General features: G+C 47.6%; 4 protein-coding genes across 9 annotated transcripts in view; 2 read left to right on the top strand and 2 right to left on the bottom strand.

Annotated features, from left to right (window-relative positions):
- The window catches only part of LOC147226981 (protein NDRG3-like), a 14,665-nt gene extending 12,439 nt beyond the window's left edge, over positions 1–2,226 (top strand). For 3 of the 5 annotated variants that reach the window (XM_086158854.1, XM_086158855.1, XM_086158857.1), the window contains 2 exons: positions 192–230; positions 967–2,226. In XM_086158854.1, the coding sequence (XP_086014980.1) occupies positions 192–230; positions 967–1,136 (209 nt within the window). In that variant the 3' untranslated portion in view covers positions 1,137–2,226. The remainder of the gene's footprint in view (positions 1–191; positions 231–966) is intronic. The other 2 variants (XM_086158856.1, XM_086158858.1) reach the window with 1 other exon arrangement.
- Positions 2,227–2,677: 451 nt separating this feature from the next.
- On the bottom strand, positions 2,678–5,070 carry rfc2 (replication factor C (activator 1) 2). The gene is made up of 6 exons (XM_086158860.1): positions 4,780–5,070; positions 4,140–4,245; positions 3,964–4,065; positions 3,511–3,769; positions 3,181–3,441; positions 2,678–2,916 (listed from the first exon to the last, which is right to left on the bottom strand). The coding sequence occupies exons 1-6, from the start codon at positions 5,009–5,011 to the stop codon at positions 2,806–2,808; spliced, it is 1,071 nt and encodes a 356-aa protein (XP_086014986.1). The 5' UTR covers positions 5,012–5,070; the 3' UTR covers positions 2,678–2,805.
- A 2,000-nt stretch (positions 5,071–7,070) lies between these two features.
- Positions 7,071–16,451, top strand: usp11 (ubiquitin specific peptidase 11). The gene is made up of 21 exons (XM_086159685.1): positions 7,071–7,299; positions 9,156–9,265; positions 9,639–9,769; positions 9,866–9,983; positions 10,297–10,442; positions 10,600–10,661; positions 11,256–11,355; positions 11,480–11,653; positions 11,804–11,962; positions 12,037–12,261; positions 12,458–12,541; positions 12,675–12,769; positions 12,845–13,036; positions 13,189–13,295; positions 13,395–13,847; positions 13,947–14,017; positions 14,206–14,318; positions 14,500–14,649; positions 14,750–14,865; positions 14,947–15,035; positions 15,116–16,451. The coding sequence occupies exons 1-21, from the start codon at positions 7,190–7,192 to the stop codon at positions 15,278–15,280; spliced, it is 2,970 nt and encodes a 989-aa protein (XP_086015811.1). The 5' UTR covers positions 7,071–7,189; the 3' UTR covers positions 15,281–16,451.
- A 781-nt stretch (positions 16,452–17,232) lies between these two features.
- LOC147226978 (ER membrane protein complex subunit 3) overlaps positions 17,233–17,500 on the bottom strand; it is a 6,212-nt gene continuing 5,944 nt past the window's right edge. For both annotated transcript variants that reach the window (XM_086159686.1, XM_086159687.1), the window contains exon 9: positions 17,233–17,500. This exon is cut by the window's right edge and continues 435 nt beyond it. The gene's annotated coding sequence lies outside the window, so the exon portion shown is untranslated.

Genomic DNA, 17,500 nt, shown 5'->3' with positions numbered 1-17,500 from the left:
CGTGTGCTAACAGCCCTGCGCCACTGACTGTAAGTACCACTTAGCTTGAGCTTTGGATTTCCTCAACATGCACACAAGGAAGTTTTTTTTGTGTGTGTGTGTGTGTGTGTGTGAGAACTCAAGTCCAACCCTTTCTCACTTGTCCTGTTTGTTCTCTTCTCTCACTCCCTCTCCTGTCCCCGTTTCTTTAGTCCCTCATATTGTGTTAAACCGCCTGAGCAGCCAATCAGGTATCAGGATTTCCTCGGCCCCTCCCCCTCTCTTCCACCTGTCCGTTATCACTCGTCCTCCTCCATGTTGGTCTTTTTGCATCTGCATGCTCAGGATGATCAGATTTCCTTCCTCTGCAGTGAAGGTGACCAGCAGGTGGCGCTGCATGTCAAGTCATTTCAGCTCCCCTCACGTTACGTACACAATGCGTGCGCGCGCGCGTGTGTGTGTGTGTGTGTGTGTGTGTGAGGGAGCTACATTTTCTGCCACCATCACAAAACCCCCATGGCTTCACTGGATGGAAACAGTTGAATATTTTCCTGTTAATTCCAGTTAAATCCTTATTTGTTATATTTCACATCACGGCAGCCGGCAGCTCCTGTCTTCATGGTTCGGTCATGTGATTCGCGGTGTGAACGCAATGATGACTGAAATGAGTTTGTCGCGCTCAGACCAAACAGGAAGACATTGTCGAGCCTGACCTACCCTGCCTTCATCCCCCTTTTTTTTTTTTTTTCGTACATCCATTCTGGCGTTCGACCTCCCTGATCCTATCATAACCACCAAATACACCAAGTGGTTTTTCTGAACCACATGCTTTGTCTCAAAATATCCACAGGTTTATTTTATGTTTTAAACCTGAGACAAAATTCCACTTCAGGTTTGGTCTGATTCCAATCAACCCACACCTCCATCCACTCTGCCCTGTTCACGCCCCCGTATTAACAGCGCGTCTGTGCTTGTGCCTCCACCTAGTGCCCACAGCTGGAATGACCCGGCTTGTCCGCTCACGGACTCACTCGGCCTCCAGCGTTGGCTCCTCAGACGGCGTCCGGAACCGCAGTGCCACCAACACCCTGCCAGAAGGCGCCGGGGTCAGCGGCCCCGAACACACAGTGACACACACCTTGGAGATGACTGCATAGAAATGCGCACACAACACACACAAACACACACGAGCTCCTCCTAAGCACGAAACATTTCTACAGTCATTTTGTCGTGAAAGTTCTTCCTGAAAAAAAAAAAAAAAAGTCACACTCCTTTTTTCAACCAGACGAACGCACGCTGGTTTCAGTACCAGCTCTGGGTCTGTGCTGCGCTCTGGTTGCCATGGTAACAGCTGGTTCTTATCTCCACGTTGTACTCTCGCCCTCCAGCTTTCTTCGTCATCCCTCATTCCTCAACTGTATTATTATCCTCGGCTTGATTATTTTTTCTGACTGTTGTAGGTGCTGGTGAATCTATTTACCGTTCTTTCTTGTTGGTTTAAAGAAATATTTCACCCACGGTTTTGGCTATTTGGCCAGGTTTGCCAAAAGTGTTTGTCCAGAGTGAGGCATTAGGACATCTGATTTTGGAAAATGAATCTTCCTCTCAACTGTTTCGGCTCCAAAGCCACGGTTTCAGGGTGAAATGTTTCTTTAAACAGGATTTCAGGGTCAAACCTTCAGCCCCTCCAGCTCTCAGTAGTGATAATTGTCACGTGGACTTGACGTGTCGACTGCATGCTCGTCGCAGAGTGTTTGGCATGAAAACCGTGCAGTGGTTAAAAGTCTTGTGAGATTGTTCCAGGCTGCTCATTGTCACCGATCGGTCTGGTGAAGCCCCAACCGGATGAGGGAACTTTGACAAAGGAGGCGTGTCGGGCCGACGAGACTGGAAAATCATGATTTATTTTTCTAAGGCTCCGCACTGCTATGTTGCTGCATGTTTGGTGTGACACTGCCCCCTCCTGGAACAAGAAAAAATAGCAGCTTCCAGGACAGGAAATATTTTGAGAACCTTACACTCCGTTTCTTTGAAGGCTCTTTCCTCTGCTGAGGTTCTGTTGCTCAGACAGAACTACCTCTCCAAACCTAGTTAAGAGGTACTACCATTGGTTTTCTTTATTTATTTACTTAAGTTTGTACTGAGACTGATGGTCACCTGTTACTGAGGATTATATTCACTGGATGTTGTTCTATTTAATTTAAATAATGTTTGTAACGAAATAAAGCTTATCTGAGATACATAAAACAACCTTTGACTTTTATTTCAAGGTGACTTTTTTCTTTTTTCTTTCCAAGTAGTTTTTGAAAAGGAAAATGAAGATAACGTTGATAGCTAATCCTTTGGAAATACTTCACTTGATGTGAAGTTCCCAATTTTCCCATCCCGTTAAGCTCTCTTTCATGAAGTTTGCCTTGGCATACAAACTATTCACTTTTGCTGAAATTTGGAGGATTTTCTTTTCTTTTTTTTTTTTTTTTGCTTTCCGGTGACACTACTCAAGAGTTACAGATAAATTTGACAATTTCAAATTTTGCAATTAACACTTGATTTTATGTCATGACTTATGAGTTATGAGTTACTAAAACTCATAACTCGCTATGAGTTACTAAAATTTTTGGTTAAAGATTTCTCTGTCAAACTTGGCATATAGACATTTTTGAACCTCAAAGTGAAATTCACTGACTGGACAAAAATGTTCATCACAAAAACATTTTACTACAAACTTTACAGGATTTCAAACGGACAATCGGCTCCAACCTTCGGATCAAATGATCTGATGGTTCGCTTCAGATGGTACGGCAGGGTAGGCGTCCAGTGGCGCCGTCAGCTGGCAGCAGGGGTCGCCGTCTTGCTGCAGAGCCGAGCCAGCAGACCTGCCATCTGCAGCAGCGAGTTCACGCCATCGGCAACCCGCATGTGAGTGTAACCGATCTCCTGCAAGGGGGGAGGCGACAATAACAGACAAGTGAGGAGTCTGATTCTGTTCAAGATGTTTGACCATTGGAGACGTTCTCTTTTTGGTGGTGTTTGTTAATGGTATGCAACCAAGACTGGATACAGAAAAACACTTTGTAGGTAATTTTGATATTGTGTCTTTTTCCTTTTTTTTTATTTCTGTTCATTTCTTTACAAGTGGATGTTGTTTTGTTGCACTCAGAAACTAGCTGGAGGAAGAACAACAGATGACAGCTTGCTGACCTTGATGAACTCCAGCTTGAGATACTCGGCCATCTGGTAGGTCTTACAGACCCTGAAGATGTTCCCGATGATGTCTTCAGGCGAGTATCCTAGTGCCCACAGCTGCTCCACCACCCGATACGCTTCCGTCACGTTTCCCTCCACACAGTGTCCCAGCATGCTCTTGACCAGCAAGGGGTGTGGCTCATCGCACACTTTGAATACGTTCTCGCTGTTGATTAAGCCAAAGCCCGAGTTGGTGGACTGGAGGTTGTTCAGGGCCTGAAGAGATAAGGAAACTCAGAAAACGAAAAAACACACACGCAAGCACGGTGCCGGTCCCACCCTCACCTGTCTCATGTCTCCCTGGGCGGTGAAGATGATGGCCTCCAGCCCATCGTCTGACACCACCAGCTGCTCCTTCTCCACCACGTCCTGCAGGCGGGCCAGGATCTGTCCATCTGTCAGCTTGGAGTATCTCAGGACGGCGCAGCGTGACTGGATGGGCTCTATGATCTTGTCTGAGGCGTTGCAGGCCAGAGCAAAGCGTGTGGTCTTGGAGTAGATCTCCATGATCCTCCTAAGAGCCTGCTGGGCACCGTCCGTCATGCTAGCAAAAGAACATTGGAATATTTAATATCGCATTCTTTTTCTATACCTGCCTTCATTTTAGCTTGATTTCACTCACAATTTTCATATACTTAACGGTAACCATTTCATTGATTTCTCATCAATTTGTCTTGTATATTTTCCACCTTGTAAAAGGGAAATTAGGAAGATTTTCATGGGGAAAAAAGGCCTCACCTGTCGGCTTCATCCAGAATGATGATCTTGTGTCGTCCTTTGGGCAGCGTCACTTTCTGCTGTGCAAACATCTTGATCTTGTTCCGAACCACGTCGATTCCTCTGCAGACGCAACGACATGTCAACAACGCCTACTTCTGCCATCTGACGCCACGGCGCATTGGGATGAATCTTACCGGTCGTTGGAGGCGTTGAGCTCCAGCACGGCGTCCTTCATGGATGCGCCCAGCAGGGCCCGAGCCAGACACAGGATGCTGGTGGTCTTTCCCGTACCTGGGGGTCCTGGACAAGGATGGAGAGAATAGTTGAAATGTATATTGATAAAATAACCTAGATCCGTTTAGCAAAGCAATAGCTTACACACAGCTCAATGTTAAGAAAGTACTTGAAAATCTATTTGAAATGATGAAATAATCCAGTCTCGTTTTCCACTAATCTCGCGAGATTTAACGCCAACAACAAACGAATATGTTCGATCTGTCCAAAGCCACACGGAAAGCGTCACGATATTAGGACAGTGATACACTGACAATTAACATAAATGTCATCGAACCACGTTACCGAATCGGTAATTTGACATTTTTCAACCCAAAGGTCTGGCGAGCTTTTCCTAGACACTTCAGAATATCAGCTAGTGATCTGATTCCACAGACGTCAGTTTTAGCTCCTGGTTCTGTTCTTTATCTTCAAGTGACGTCTCGGGTAAAAACCTGAGCCAACTTTCACACCCGCAGTTAATTGTTTAGTTGTTTTTATTTTATTTTTTCAAGTAATATTGTTTTATAAGCTGTGTTACCGCACGGTGAACCTCCTGACCTGAGATGATGATGTTGGGGACGTTTCCCTCCCGGGCGAACACCTCCAGCCGGCTCACCGTGTCCTCGTTGCCGACGATATCGTTAAGCCGCAGCGGCCGGTACTTCTCCACCCACGGCAGCTCGTAGGCACCGGCGGGTTTCTCCGAGGTCTCGCTGGGCCCCGCGTCCGTCCTCTGGCTGCTTTCCGCCGGCGTCAGCTCACTAGCGACGTCCGTCATCTCTGCCTCCATGATGGCTAGTCTGTCAGCGCGCGAAGCATGCGAGCAACTTTTTTCCCTCTCGGTAAATCAGTAAGGATCGTTCTGATTGGTCGAAAGAACAGTGAAACAATAACAATGTTTGGCCGAGAACAACGTGACAAAACCTCGCGATACTTGAGTCGACAACCCAGAATAGTCAAACTTCAAGATGTTTATTGTCATGAACGATATAAATATGGCGATTCACTCAGTTCAATAGAATTCTTCCTTTCTTACACTCTTTTAAAGCCAGATGAACACCAACAGAGACAATAACCTTCCAATAAGATAACATAAACTTTACTGACTTTACTGACCTCCATTGGGGTAATTCCTTAAAACAGGTAGATAATAACTGAAGAAAATAAAGAGGTAGAGTAAAAGATACCAGAAACTCGTATGTCTGACAGCTGTCTTCCAGCGCCGTCTTAAAAAAATGAAATACAATTATTTATATATAACACTAGACAATAACATTAGTCAGCAGGACAACACACAACAGTAATCACTTAAGTAAGTAATAGATACTAACCAAGAGAAAGGAATATTGACTATAAATTAAAGAGGGGTAAAGGAGTAAAGCGGCTCTTGTTGAGTGTTTGCAGTCAGTCGGGGTTCAGGTTTAGGAGTCTTACAGCCTGTGGAAAAATATATTTTGCAAGTCTCTTTGTTCTTGCATTCAGACTCCTCTAGCGTCTACCTGATATTAAATTAAATTAAATTAAATTAAATTAAATTATTCAAACATTTTCAACCTGAGAAGTAGTATTACAGTGCATGTGGAGGTTCTCAGTCACCCTGGTCATGGTGAATTCTTGTTGAAATCTCCTTGTTGTGGCAACTGGACTTGAATTTCTTCACTTGAAGATGTTTCATCCCTCGTTCGAGAGGCTTCTCCAATTCTTCAGTTGCTGCAAAAATTTATGAACTGAAGAAGCCTCTCGGAAGAGGGGTGAAACGTCCTCAAGTGAAGAAATTCAAGAATTACAGTATACAATTTTAGCACATTTCCTCTTATTTGCTCACAATAAAGTTGATCAACTCTTAAAAAAAACTATTATTTCTCTTGCAGTGAGCTGATTTTTCTCTGTATTTTTTGGTATAACATTCATTGTACACCAGCAACTCAAAACGGTCAGAGGCTTCGGCAAAGCAATTACATAATTAAAAAAGGATATTCAAGATTCAAAGTGTCTATTGTTATATGTAGTCTGGAAACGTTTATCTCTGTACAATGCAATTCTTATTTTGCTGTCCACATCGAAGCCAAAGAAGTAGTAATGAACAGATAATTAGCATACTATTGCAGCCAGATCTAAATAGTTCAGAGCACTGCAGAGCGATATAAACAGTATTTACAGGATGTCCATATTTACAGCCTACATAATATAAATTATAATGTACAAAAAAATTAGATTTAAGCCCTCAGTATTTTTGATTATCAGGGTTATTATTATAGTGCCTCATTCTGCATAAAAAGTTGGCTGCATTTAACCTGCATTCTTTTGATGACCAGCAGGAGACCCACTAATTCACATTGCATATATACATTTGGTTCCAATGATGCAAAACAGCACAAAATGTATAAAGAGGCTACTGGGTAGAAGGAATAAAAAAATAAAAAGAAACTGTATTATAGCAACCAGATGGTTCAAGGGGAGGACAGGACACTACTTACAAGTAGATAAATTAATCCAATCGAAAGCATACAGAAAATCAAAAATATCCATGCGTTATAAGAAACCAAATTCAACTTTTGCGACAAACAACAAAAATTGATTCCCTGGATTTTGCCCGTAATTGGACAACTTGATGAACAGAGGATTTGAACTATATCACAATGAATTCATTGTAATTATGCATCTCCTAAATCCAAACTCTAAATTCCGTTGAAAATGTAATACAATTTAAATTGGTGAAATTAATCTGAAATAGATCTTAATGTAACTCCTGTATGGATTTAGCATACAGAGCTCCGCCTAGTGGACAAAGCTAGGATCGTCGGATGTTGATCCCGGAAGTCGTCATTCCACTTCCTTCTTCCGCAAACACACAGCTTCTGTGTCGCTTCCCGTCGGTCGCTTGAGCGGTCCGGTGTTTCGTTTCTGCGCGTCGTTTCCTGGCACTATTCTATCCCTTCAGCCGTTCGATGACTGTTTAATCGGCACGATGACGGCCAACAGCCGCTGTTCCACCACGGAGCCACCAGGCCTGGAGACTCAGCGGCGGGAGATCGAGTGTCTGCTGCGGGAATGTGAGCTTCGCGCCGGGGACAGCTGGTGAGTGTTCGCCGCTCTCGCCGCTAACCGCCACTGCGCTAACCGCTAGCATCCCGCAGCTAACCCGGCGGTTGTTTACATTTTCGCCGTGAAACTCGGGAGGGTGGGAGTTGCCCTCCACTTGGGTGCGGGGGAGTCACGTACCTGCGTGGCCGCGGTTGTCAGCCGCCCCCGCCTTCCTCCGGTTCAGCCGTTTAAAGTGGAGCCGTTAGCCCACCGCTGCTAATGCTAGCCTGCGAGTGTGACGTTCACGGTTCTACTTTTTGTTTTCGGGTTTCAGGTGCATCAGCTGCGACTTCACTTAGCTTTCTTTTCCCTCCGTGCACGTCCATCACTGGGTTTCTGTCAGACTGGAGGTTATAAGACACACACTCAAAAAGACAGGTCTGTCAAAACGCCCATAATAGTCCTAAAATGTTGGTAATAATCAAGAAAGAAAATCAATTAGAAAGTCAGATAAACAACAACAAAAAGGCATTGGATCTGTGCTGGTCCGCAGCACTTGTGATCACATATGTACCTTGATGGCACAAACTGTAGCTTATTTATTCCAGTGTTTGGTGTAGTGGGAAAATTCCGATCATCAAAATAAATCACAGACACATAACTTGACGTTCAGTGATATTTTTATCTGATTGTTTATTTTTTTTTGGCTCAACATTAGTGGGCTACGATTGAAATGACACGGTGAGGGGAGTAGAAAATTTAGGAGGCAAAAAACAGCCCCTACCCCCTCCAAAAAATACAAAGCTACAGAGGAAGCAGGTATATATTTATTTCATAAGGTGCTGGAGACCAAATGGAAGCAAAGTGGTTCCCCGGCAGACAGTGATGAAAGAATCATGAGTTTGAGGGTGCAGCAGAGGGAGGAAAAAAAAATCAGGGCATCATAGTTGCATGGAGCTGAACAGCAAGGGATGGAAAACCATTGTATACATATATATGTGTGTGTGTGTGTGTGTGTGTGTGTGTGTGTGTCCAGACTTTGGGATTTGGTGTCAGTTGGCATGATGTCACACAGAGTTTTGTATCGTTGTCAGTGAGGTTTTAATTTCTGTGTCAAACTTGGGGCTTTTATTTTACCGATCTCGACTTCATGTCACGCAGACAGTTTGTGTCCTTCCAGAGGTCAAGACTTGTCGCTGATAAATATTTGTGCCTCTCTATGTGATGAGTTGTGATTCTTGGCCCAGATTTAATCACAGACAGCACAGAAGTTGGGAAAATAAATACACAAACAGATTTGTCATGATCGGGAGAACGTGTAAACAAAGCTGACACCACCAAAGGGAGCGTTTGCTTCTGTAATGTCACTAAGACCCGGTGCAAGACTGGGCCATGATGTCACACAGTTTCACAGCAATATCCCTGTCTGACATCACACGCCAGAATTCTTCTGCGCCGCGCAACAGCCACCCGCCTCGTTGCCGCGACACTTGCCGCCCTTCCTGACCCAGAGTCGATGCCGGCGCAGCCTTTGGAGGGATTGTTTCCTTGCGTCAGCCAACTAAATATGAATTTCTCCGTATCATTTTTCTCAAAACGGCCCATTTTCCCTGACTTTGCCGGAGTTCATATTTCCCTGTGATTTTGAGGACTGAAAAAGAATCGTGAGAGTCACAAAAAGCATCCGTGTTCCTGTCAGCACCCCCACTGGTTACAGGATGCTCAGACACGCCAGGCTGAGCAAGTGTAACCAATCAACGCCAAGCTTCAGTCCATGGGATCAAATCAGAGAAATGATCACAGACTCAATATTCAGCCGATCCCTCCCCTGACAAGGGACTTTTGGAAAAACTGGAATACAGATTCACAAATAATCCAACATAACTATGTGTGTATGTGTGTGCGTGCAGGTACGTGGTGGAGCACCGCTGGTTTGAACAATGGAAGGAGTTTGTGGAGAGCGGTGACCAGAACTCCTCGTCCTTCCCCGGTCAGATCGACAACACCGAGCTATTTGAGGGTCAGTGAAAACTCTGGATCGGCCGGCCGAGAGTCGTGTTTTTTTTAATTTTTTGTGTTTATTCCACCCTTTTTGCCCTGTGCATGGAAAAGATGTGCATTGGCTCAAATAAACTAACTGTTTCACAAAGAAAATTCTGGATCATCATGGAAACACCTGATGAAAACATAGATTGCCTGATGGTATTAATTACCACTAAAGCGTCCGACAGCAGCTGTCCACAAAAGGGTCTTTTCATAGGCTATTTTTTAAATATTTAGACATGATACGTAATCATGCTTTTTTAAGTTATTTTCTCTCCTCGGAGATAAATTATGTTCTGAAAATGATGGGTTGAGTCGGAGCTGAAAGGCGCGTCTGTGCCTGTTTTCAGATCTGGACTCGTACCATCTGAAGGAGCGTCTGGTGGAGAACGAGGACTTCATGTTGGTCCCGGCCGAGGTTTGGCACAAACTGCTGTCCTGGTACGGCCTGGTGGAGGACCAGCCGCCGCTGGAGCGCAAGGTAACCACGGCAACATAGGCTGGACTCAACAGCCAATCAGCTGCATGGCAGCAGTGGATCACCGACTGAAGGACTCTGTGTGCGCGTGTGTTGCAGGTGGTCGACCTTCCCAGCACTCTAAAGGTGGAGGTTTACCCCGTGGAGATCTTTCTCTGTCTCCATAGCAACATGGAGAACATCAGCACAGCTCAGTTCAGCCGCACCGACAGCGTCCGTGAGTGCTTGACCTTTGACCTCTGGCGCGATCTCACTGCGACGGCATGATTTCCATAGCAACATGTTGTATGCGAATGTGTAATCATCAATGATCTGGCTCCATCTGAGTTCTTCTGATGGAGGTTTTTCCCTTTTTTTTTTTCCCCAACTGCGTCCTTGAACGCAGCAGGGCACCTGAAGGAAAAACAGGTGGATCCTCCGAGATTCGTATCACCGAATCATCGGAACCTCAGATAATCCGAGATTACAAAGTAGGGCACTTTTCAGGTGAATAAGAGTCGCCCTCTTTGTGTGTGTGTGTGTATTTTTAGAGTCCGTCCAGGCAGCCATTTGTCGCTGCTTCTCTGTGCCCCCGGGTTCAGAGTGCCGTCTATGGATGAAGAGTTCGGACAGCAGCTGCGAGCGTCTCAGAAACGTCCACATGACCGTGCTGGACGCGTGTCTGAGCTCCGGCATGGTGAGGCCACGCCCACCTCGCTGGGACGTCACACTCCGACATTTCTCCTCACCAGGCTTCCCGTCAGGGTGTGTCTCTCAACACCCTTCTGTCAAACAACTACCTAATTGTAACATGTTACTACCGGTTTGTGTGTGTGTCTGTCTGTGTGTGTCAGACGGTGATCATGGAGACTAGGAATGCCGACGGCACATGGCCAAGCTCCAGACCTCAGATCATGTAAGACCGTAGTCCAGGTCTTAATCTCCTTCATCTATTGTAATTGTTGATAGTTTCTTTGCCCCCCCCACTCTGGCTGGCTGACAGTGACGTCACTCCAAGCAGCTTGATTGTTTTACTGGAAAACAAAAGTGAAAGTCAGATGAGAGACCCGCAGCCCCGTCCTATCCCTATAATAATATCCCTATAATAATAACACACTCTTCACACACTAAGTCCACACCCCCCGGCAGGATCCCCACACCTGGTGTCCAGAAAAGCTAATTCACATGGTTTTCTTGAAAAAAAAAAAATTCAAAGAACTTCATAGTCCAATTTTTTTTTTTTTTTTTTTTTTATAACTTAAAAGAATATAATGATTATAGTAATATATTAATTATTTATTTGTAATTGGATTTTTAAAAATTAAAATATAAATTGCACATATCGATTGCAACTAAAAAGTGCAATTCATTTAATTAACCGGGTCTTTTCGGCGCTGGCATTTCCCCCGGAGGTGCACATTATTGCTTTTAAAGCTGCATCTGGCCGTTCTCGTCTATCTGTAATTTACTGGTTGCCGAGCGACGGAGCCGCTGACCCGCCTGCTTTCAGGAGGAGCGCGGTGGAGGAGCAGGACTCGTACCGGGGACAACCAGGCGTCTGCGGGCTCACCAACCTGGGCAACACCTGCTTCATGAACTCCGCCCTGCAGGTCCGACACACCCGAAAATGCACACACACACACAACAACAACCCGCTGATGTACAATGGCGAGTTGATGTGGTTATTTATCAGCTGACCGATCACCTTCCTCCCCCTCTCCCATGTGTGTGCAGTGTCTCAGTAACACGCCTCCTCTGACGGAGTACTTCCTGCAGAGCTCCTACCTGGAGGAGCTGAACTTCACCAACCCTCTGGGCATGAAGGGGGAAATCGCCGAGGCCTACGCCGACGTCATCAAGCAGATGTGGTCGGGCCGACATTACTCTGTTGTGCCGCGCGTCTTCAAGGTACCGCCTTCGCTTCTTCCTGTCTGTGTTTACCTGGCGAGATTTTTGCAACCGCCACATTGGTTAGTCCCTGGCCTTTGGAAATAAAGGCAGCTGTAGTTGTGTTTATTTTCATTTTCTGCATGTGTGTGTGTGTGTGTGTGTGTGCAGACGAAGGTGGGTCACTTTGCATCTCAGTTCCTGGGGTACCAGCAGCACGACAGTCAGGAGCTGCTGTCCTTCCTGCTGGACGGGCTGCACGAGGACCTGAACCGCGTCAAAAACAAGGAGTACATCGAGTTGCGCGACGCCGACGGACGTCCCGACCAGGTGAGCGCCCGCCGCCACGTTATGCTCCCATCCAACGCCCCGCGTGACCGCCTGGTTTCCGCCTGCCGCTCCAGGAGGTGGCGGAGGAGGCGTGGCGTAACCACCGGCGGCGGAACGACTCTGTCATCGTCGACACGTTCCACGGCCTCTTCAAGTCCACGCTCATTTGCCCCGAGTGCCGCAAGGTCTCCGTGACCTTCGACCCCTTCTGCTACCTAAGCGTGCCGCTGCCCGTCAGCAAGGAACGCGTGATGGAGGTGTTCTTCGTCTCCCTGGATCCCTACGCCAAACCCGTGCAGGTACGCTCGCCGTGAACCCGTCCTTGATTTCATCCCCGACGGCGCGAGGAAGGGGCCGGTCCTGGTTGCGATCAGGACCATCATTAAATCAAGCGGGTTCTAGATTCCAATGAAGGGAAACTGGATTCAAACGCGCAGAAAGTCTCTGGTCCGCGATGTAAAGTCAACCCTGCATCCTGTGTGTCCCTGAACGCAGCACCGCGTCACCGTCCCCAAGGCGGGAAGAGTTTCCGACCTCTGCTTAGCTCTGTCTGAGGCCACCGACGTGCCCGCCGCTCAGGTCAGTGTGCATGTGCGCCTGCGTGTGTGTGTGTGTGTGTGAACATGAAGGGTTTCGCCGATCAAAACAAACAAAATTGAATGCAAAGGAAGACCATAATCATCATTCAATAATTGATCGCGTGTGTGCACAGATGGTGGTCGCTGACGTCTTCAACCACCGCTTCTATAAGATCTACAGTGCCGAGGAGTCTCTGAGCTGCATCCTGGACCGAGACGACATCTTCGTGTAAGAAAAGCGACCCGCCGTGTCGCCGCCACCGTCCGTCCGCCGGCGACACTGACCCCCGCCTCCCGTCCGCAGGTACGAGCGCGGCGCTCAGGGCAGCCAGCAGGGGGAGCCGGTGCTGCTGGCGCTCTACCTGAGGGAGCGCTCGCTCTACTCGGACTACGGCTCCGGCAGCACCTCGCTGTTCGGACACCCGCTGCTGCTCGACGTGCCGCGGAGCAGCTGCAGCCGGGAGGCGCTGTATAACCTGTTCCTGCAGAGGCTGGCGTGAGTCTCTCACACACACACACACACACAAAAAAATATTTGATCGTTTATTATGGTCCGCAGTTGCATTATCGATGACTTTGGATGATGTTAAAAGAGCCCTAACCTCTGTGCATGTTTGTTTGTATATGTGTGTGCGTGTGTGTGTTCAGGCGCTATGTGCGACTTCCGGACCCCTCTGAGGAGCTGGAGGAAGAAGAGGAGGACGATGATGACGAAGAGGACCTGTACAAGACTCAGACCAACGGCATCAGTGACGGTATCTATTGACGATCTATTGATCTATCAGTTAACTGATCAGCTCCAGGTGTCTGATACTCAACGACCTTCATCCTTCTTCTTCTGGTTCTGCTGTCAGACGAGGACCAGGAGGACAGTGAGTGCGCCGGACCCTCCTACACCGAGACCTGCTGCGCCGAGTATTCGGCCGTCGGCCAATCGGTGGCCGGCGCCGCCGCGCCCACCGCGGCGCCGGCCGAGCTCCGCCCCAACCTCAATCACTACGGCGACTCCGGCGCCAGCAACGGGTCCCAGAGCCAAGCGGCGCCCCCCTGCGGAGGCAGCGACGCGCTCAGGACTGCCGACCAGGAGGCCGGGGCCGAGCCGCGGCCCGGCGGCGCCGCCGAAGAGGAGCGGGAGGAGGACAAGCAGGAGGAGGCGTGTTCCACCGGCTCCCCGGCCGACGAGCAGCCGGCGAAGAGGAGGCCGTGTCGCAAAAGGAAGAAGAGCCTCTTCACCATCCAGGCGGTGAATTCCAACGGCACGACGGAGCGAGGAGCCGGGGACGGAGGGAACGCCGTCTCCTTCAGCTGTGAGTCTCCAAACACAACTTTCCAAAGGAAAGGTGTGTGTGTGTGTGTGTGTGTGAAGCCCTTAAGAGCTTTGTGTTCTAATGTGTGTGTGTGTGCAGCCCAGCCCTACGTGGCCCTGGACTGGGACCCGGACATGAAGAAGAGGTTCTACAATGAGAACGAGGCCGAGGTCAGTTGAAGTCGCCGCGACCTCGACGCCGCTCGTCCTCCCGCCGGCCCGACACCGGCATCGCAGAATCTAAATATTTAAAATTTCAAAAATATTATGGAAATTAGTTTTCCAAAAATTGACGTCGTGACATCGCGATTGACGACGTCATCCTCCCTCCTCTGACGCAACCATGTCTCGTCGCGCAGAAATACGTCAAACACGCCAGCATGGAGATCCCTCAGCAGCAGATGACCGTGCAGCTGCAGGAGTGTATCGAGCTCTTCACCACCGTGGAGACACTGGAGGAGGAGAACCCATGGTGGGGCGCACACACACACACACACACACACACACACACACACACACACACACCAGTGGTTCCCCCTGTTTTTCTCTCTGTCACTTTTCGATGTGGTTCCACCTGAAACCCACTTCCTGTTCTCATAAACTCCACTTTTAACTGTCTGTGTGTGTGTGTGTGTGTGTGTGTTTTTTTTTAGGTACTGCCCTGTGTGTAAGAAGCACCAGCTGGCTACCAAGAAGCTGGACCTCTGGTCTCTGCCCGAGGTTCTGATCATCCACCTGAAGAGGTTCTCCTACACCAAGTTCACCAGGGAGAAGCTGGACAGCATCGTAGAGTTCCCCCTCAGGTGGGTCCCCGCTTACACACACACACACACACACACACACAAAGTCACATGCGCAAGCATGCGTGGAATAAGTAAATGAAGTGTTCCGTCGTTGCTATAGAAACCTTGACTTCTCCGGTTGGCTCCTCCGGAAGAACCTGCCCAGCGGGGAGCCTCCCAGCCGCTATGACCTCATCGCTGTGTCCAACCACTACGGCGGCCTGAGAGACGGACACTGTAAGACCCTGCGAGAAGAAGCCCCGCCCCCTCGTCAGGACGCTCATCTGACCGTGTGTGTGTGTGTGTGTGTTCCCGCAGACACCAGCTACGCTTGCAACAAAGACAATGGTCAGTGGTATTACTTCGATGACAGCAAGGTGACCTACGCCCAGGAGGACCAGATCGTGGTGAGGACACGCGACGATAACATCTTCGTTAAATCCTCGAATGTGACGCTGCCGTGTCTAATCTCCGGTGCCGCCCGCAGACCAACGCCGCCTACGTCCTGTTCTACCACCGGCAAGACAAGATCAGGAAACCCACCCTGCAGGCGCCGGACACAAGCCCCGCCTCCTCCTCCTCCTCCGACGCCACTTCCTGCAGAGACGCGGAGCAGGGCGGCGCCTCGTGTCTGACCATGGAGACTGACTGACCTCCGCGGGGGGCCGAGGCTTTTCCTCCATCAGAACTCGTTTCTGAAGCCTTCTCTCTTGCTTTTTAATGCCACTTTTTTTTTGCTTTTTCTTTTTCTCCAGTGACACTTGAACGCCTCTGAGGTTCAGAGCGACCCACAACGCGTCCGCCGGCGAAAATCTTATTTAACATGTCGACGATCCAGATGAAACGTTTGTTCCCTTGAGTTCGCGGACGTTGGAAACTCAGGTATTTTGACGATCGATGCGGCGACGACCTGGGGGGGGGGAGGGGGCGGAGCTTAAACCGTGTAATCCAATCTTCATTTAACGCCGAGAACGAAGTTAATCAATCTCCGCAGCCCCGTTCCACTTCGACAGCATTTAGCAGTATTTTTTATAGAATAATCACCGTTTATTCACCGGAGCGAGGTTTGGATCATTGGAGTAAATTATTTTTATGAAATCAAATTAAAACGAATCCCAAGAATCACCGGCCGCCCCGGATCGCATCCCTAGAAGCCGAAAGGACTGCAGCCCCTTCATTTTTCCTCCCGTGTTTTTTTTTTTTTTTTTCTTTTCTTCTCCCAAATTCAGCTGCTCCGAGTTCCGAAGCGTTCATCGACAGAAATATCAGCCGTGGAAATAAACTTTGATTTACACGTTAACTTGAAGCGCGAGCCCGATATGTTTCTTTTTATCCCTCTTTCGTATTTAAAAACAACGAGTAAACCCGCCGAGGAGCAGATCCACTTTGACCAGCAGCGTGGCGAACACGCCGCCCATCGGCAAGAATCTTGATTTGTCCGATGCCGAGCTGCCGGGGAAGAAAATCGAGGCTTTACGTTTTGTATATTTTGGTTTCATGTATTTATTTTCTTTTTTTTTAATTTGACTTCATCGGACGCACAACATCGAGGCGCTTGTTTTTCATATTTATAGATGATTGTGTTTGGGAGGCGTCGCGTGGCGGTGGCCGGCCTGAGGCGCCGCGTCCCGTTTTTTTTTGTTTTTTTTTAAAGCGGCTCTTTGTACAGTATTTTTGTAAGAATTGTATTTTCTGTCCTGGGCGGAACAGGAGCGACGGTGTGGGTTCTTCCTTCGGTCTTCCTTGTCAAAATTTCAAATGGAAATATTTTATAGACCTTTCAATCTTTTGATATTAATAAAAAGATGAAAATTATCTCAAATCTGGTTGATAGTTTTTATTTATTTTTTTTAACTATGAAAGAGCGTAAAAAGGGTTCTTGCATACGACTAACAATTCAGAGCAAGTACACAAACATCCGTACAGTGCTTATCAAATGTGCGAACGCGTGTCATACGCACACTTGTCAGTGATCTCTGTTTATAAATCCCGCAGTTCAAAACGCAGTGCTTATGCATATTTACCCTCGATTGCATTCAGAAACGCCTCCAATCGACTTTTTTCCTTTCCGAAATCATGGCAAAGAGAGCGGGAAGAGCGATTTCACCGAGACAGATTGAGGTTCTCGTTGGGGAAGTTGAAACAAACCACAAAATACTATTTGGACGATGGAACGCAGGCATGAAAAACACAAAAGAATGCAATGTAAGAGAAGGTAACTGCCGCAGTTAATTCTGTCGGATCGGAAGACGGAGCGGTGGTCCGAAATTAAAAAATATGAGTTAAAAGTGCCAGAAATTGAGGCAGGGCTCCCATAAAAATGGTATTATAACCATACGAATTCATTGAGTGATGTTGCTTTTATTGGGATATGGATGCAATCTATGACTTCGATCTCCCGCTGAAATGTTTCGGTGACCTTCGATCGGTCGCTGTATTTTGCAGACGCCAGGTGGCGGCGCTCTTCTCGACCGGAAACTTCATTTGAGAGCTGGTGGGGCGTGCCGACTCGAATGGATCAAACTTGGGAGATGTGGGGGGTAATTCTTGTTTCCATGGAAACGTAAATCCGAACATCAGTGAGACTCGAAACATGAAAAAGTCTTAAATTAATTAATTTATTGATAGAAAGGACACAGAATCTGGAGCAGCGGCTTCAGGAGGCCTGAGTGTTGCATTGTGTAGAACCTCAGGTTTCCTATGACTTTTACTTTTCTTTGGTTTAAAAAATACAAACTTCAGCAAAATGACACGGAACTTCTGGACATTTGTTCGAAATGCGTGAGATTTAGCTCAGATGGGTTGAATCGTAAAGAAAAGTCTGATGGAGTTCTTCAATTTACAATCCAAAATCCCGACATTCACACGTTTG

This window comes from Fistularia commersonii, chromosome 14 (genome assembly GCF_037954325.1).
Source record: "Fistularia commersonii isolate RoL2024-O1a breed Wild chromosome 14, RoL_Fcom_v1.0, whole genome shotgun sequence".
In the NCBI taxonomy this organism is placed as follows: Eukaryota; Metazoa; Chordata; class Actinopteri; order Syngnathiformes; family Fistulariidae; genus Fistularia; species Fistularia commersonii.
Note: the sequence above shows the minus strand (reverse complement) of the source record. Positions and strands in the feature narration are given on the sequence as shown.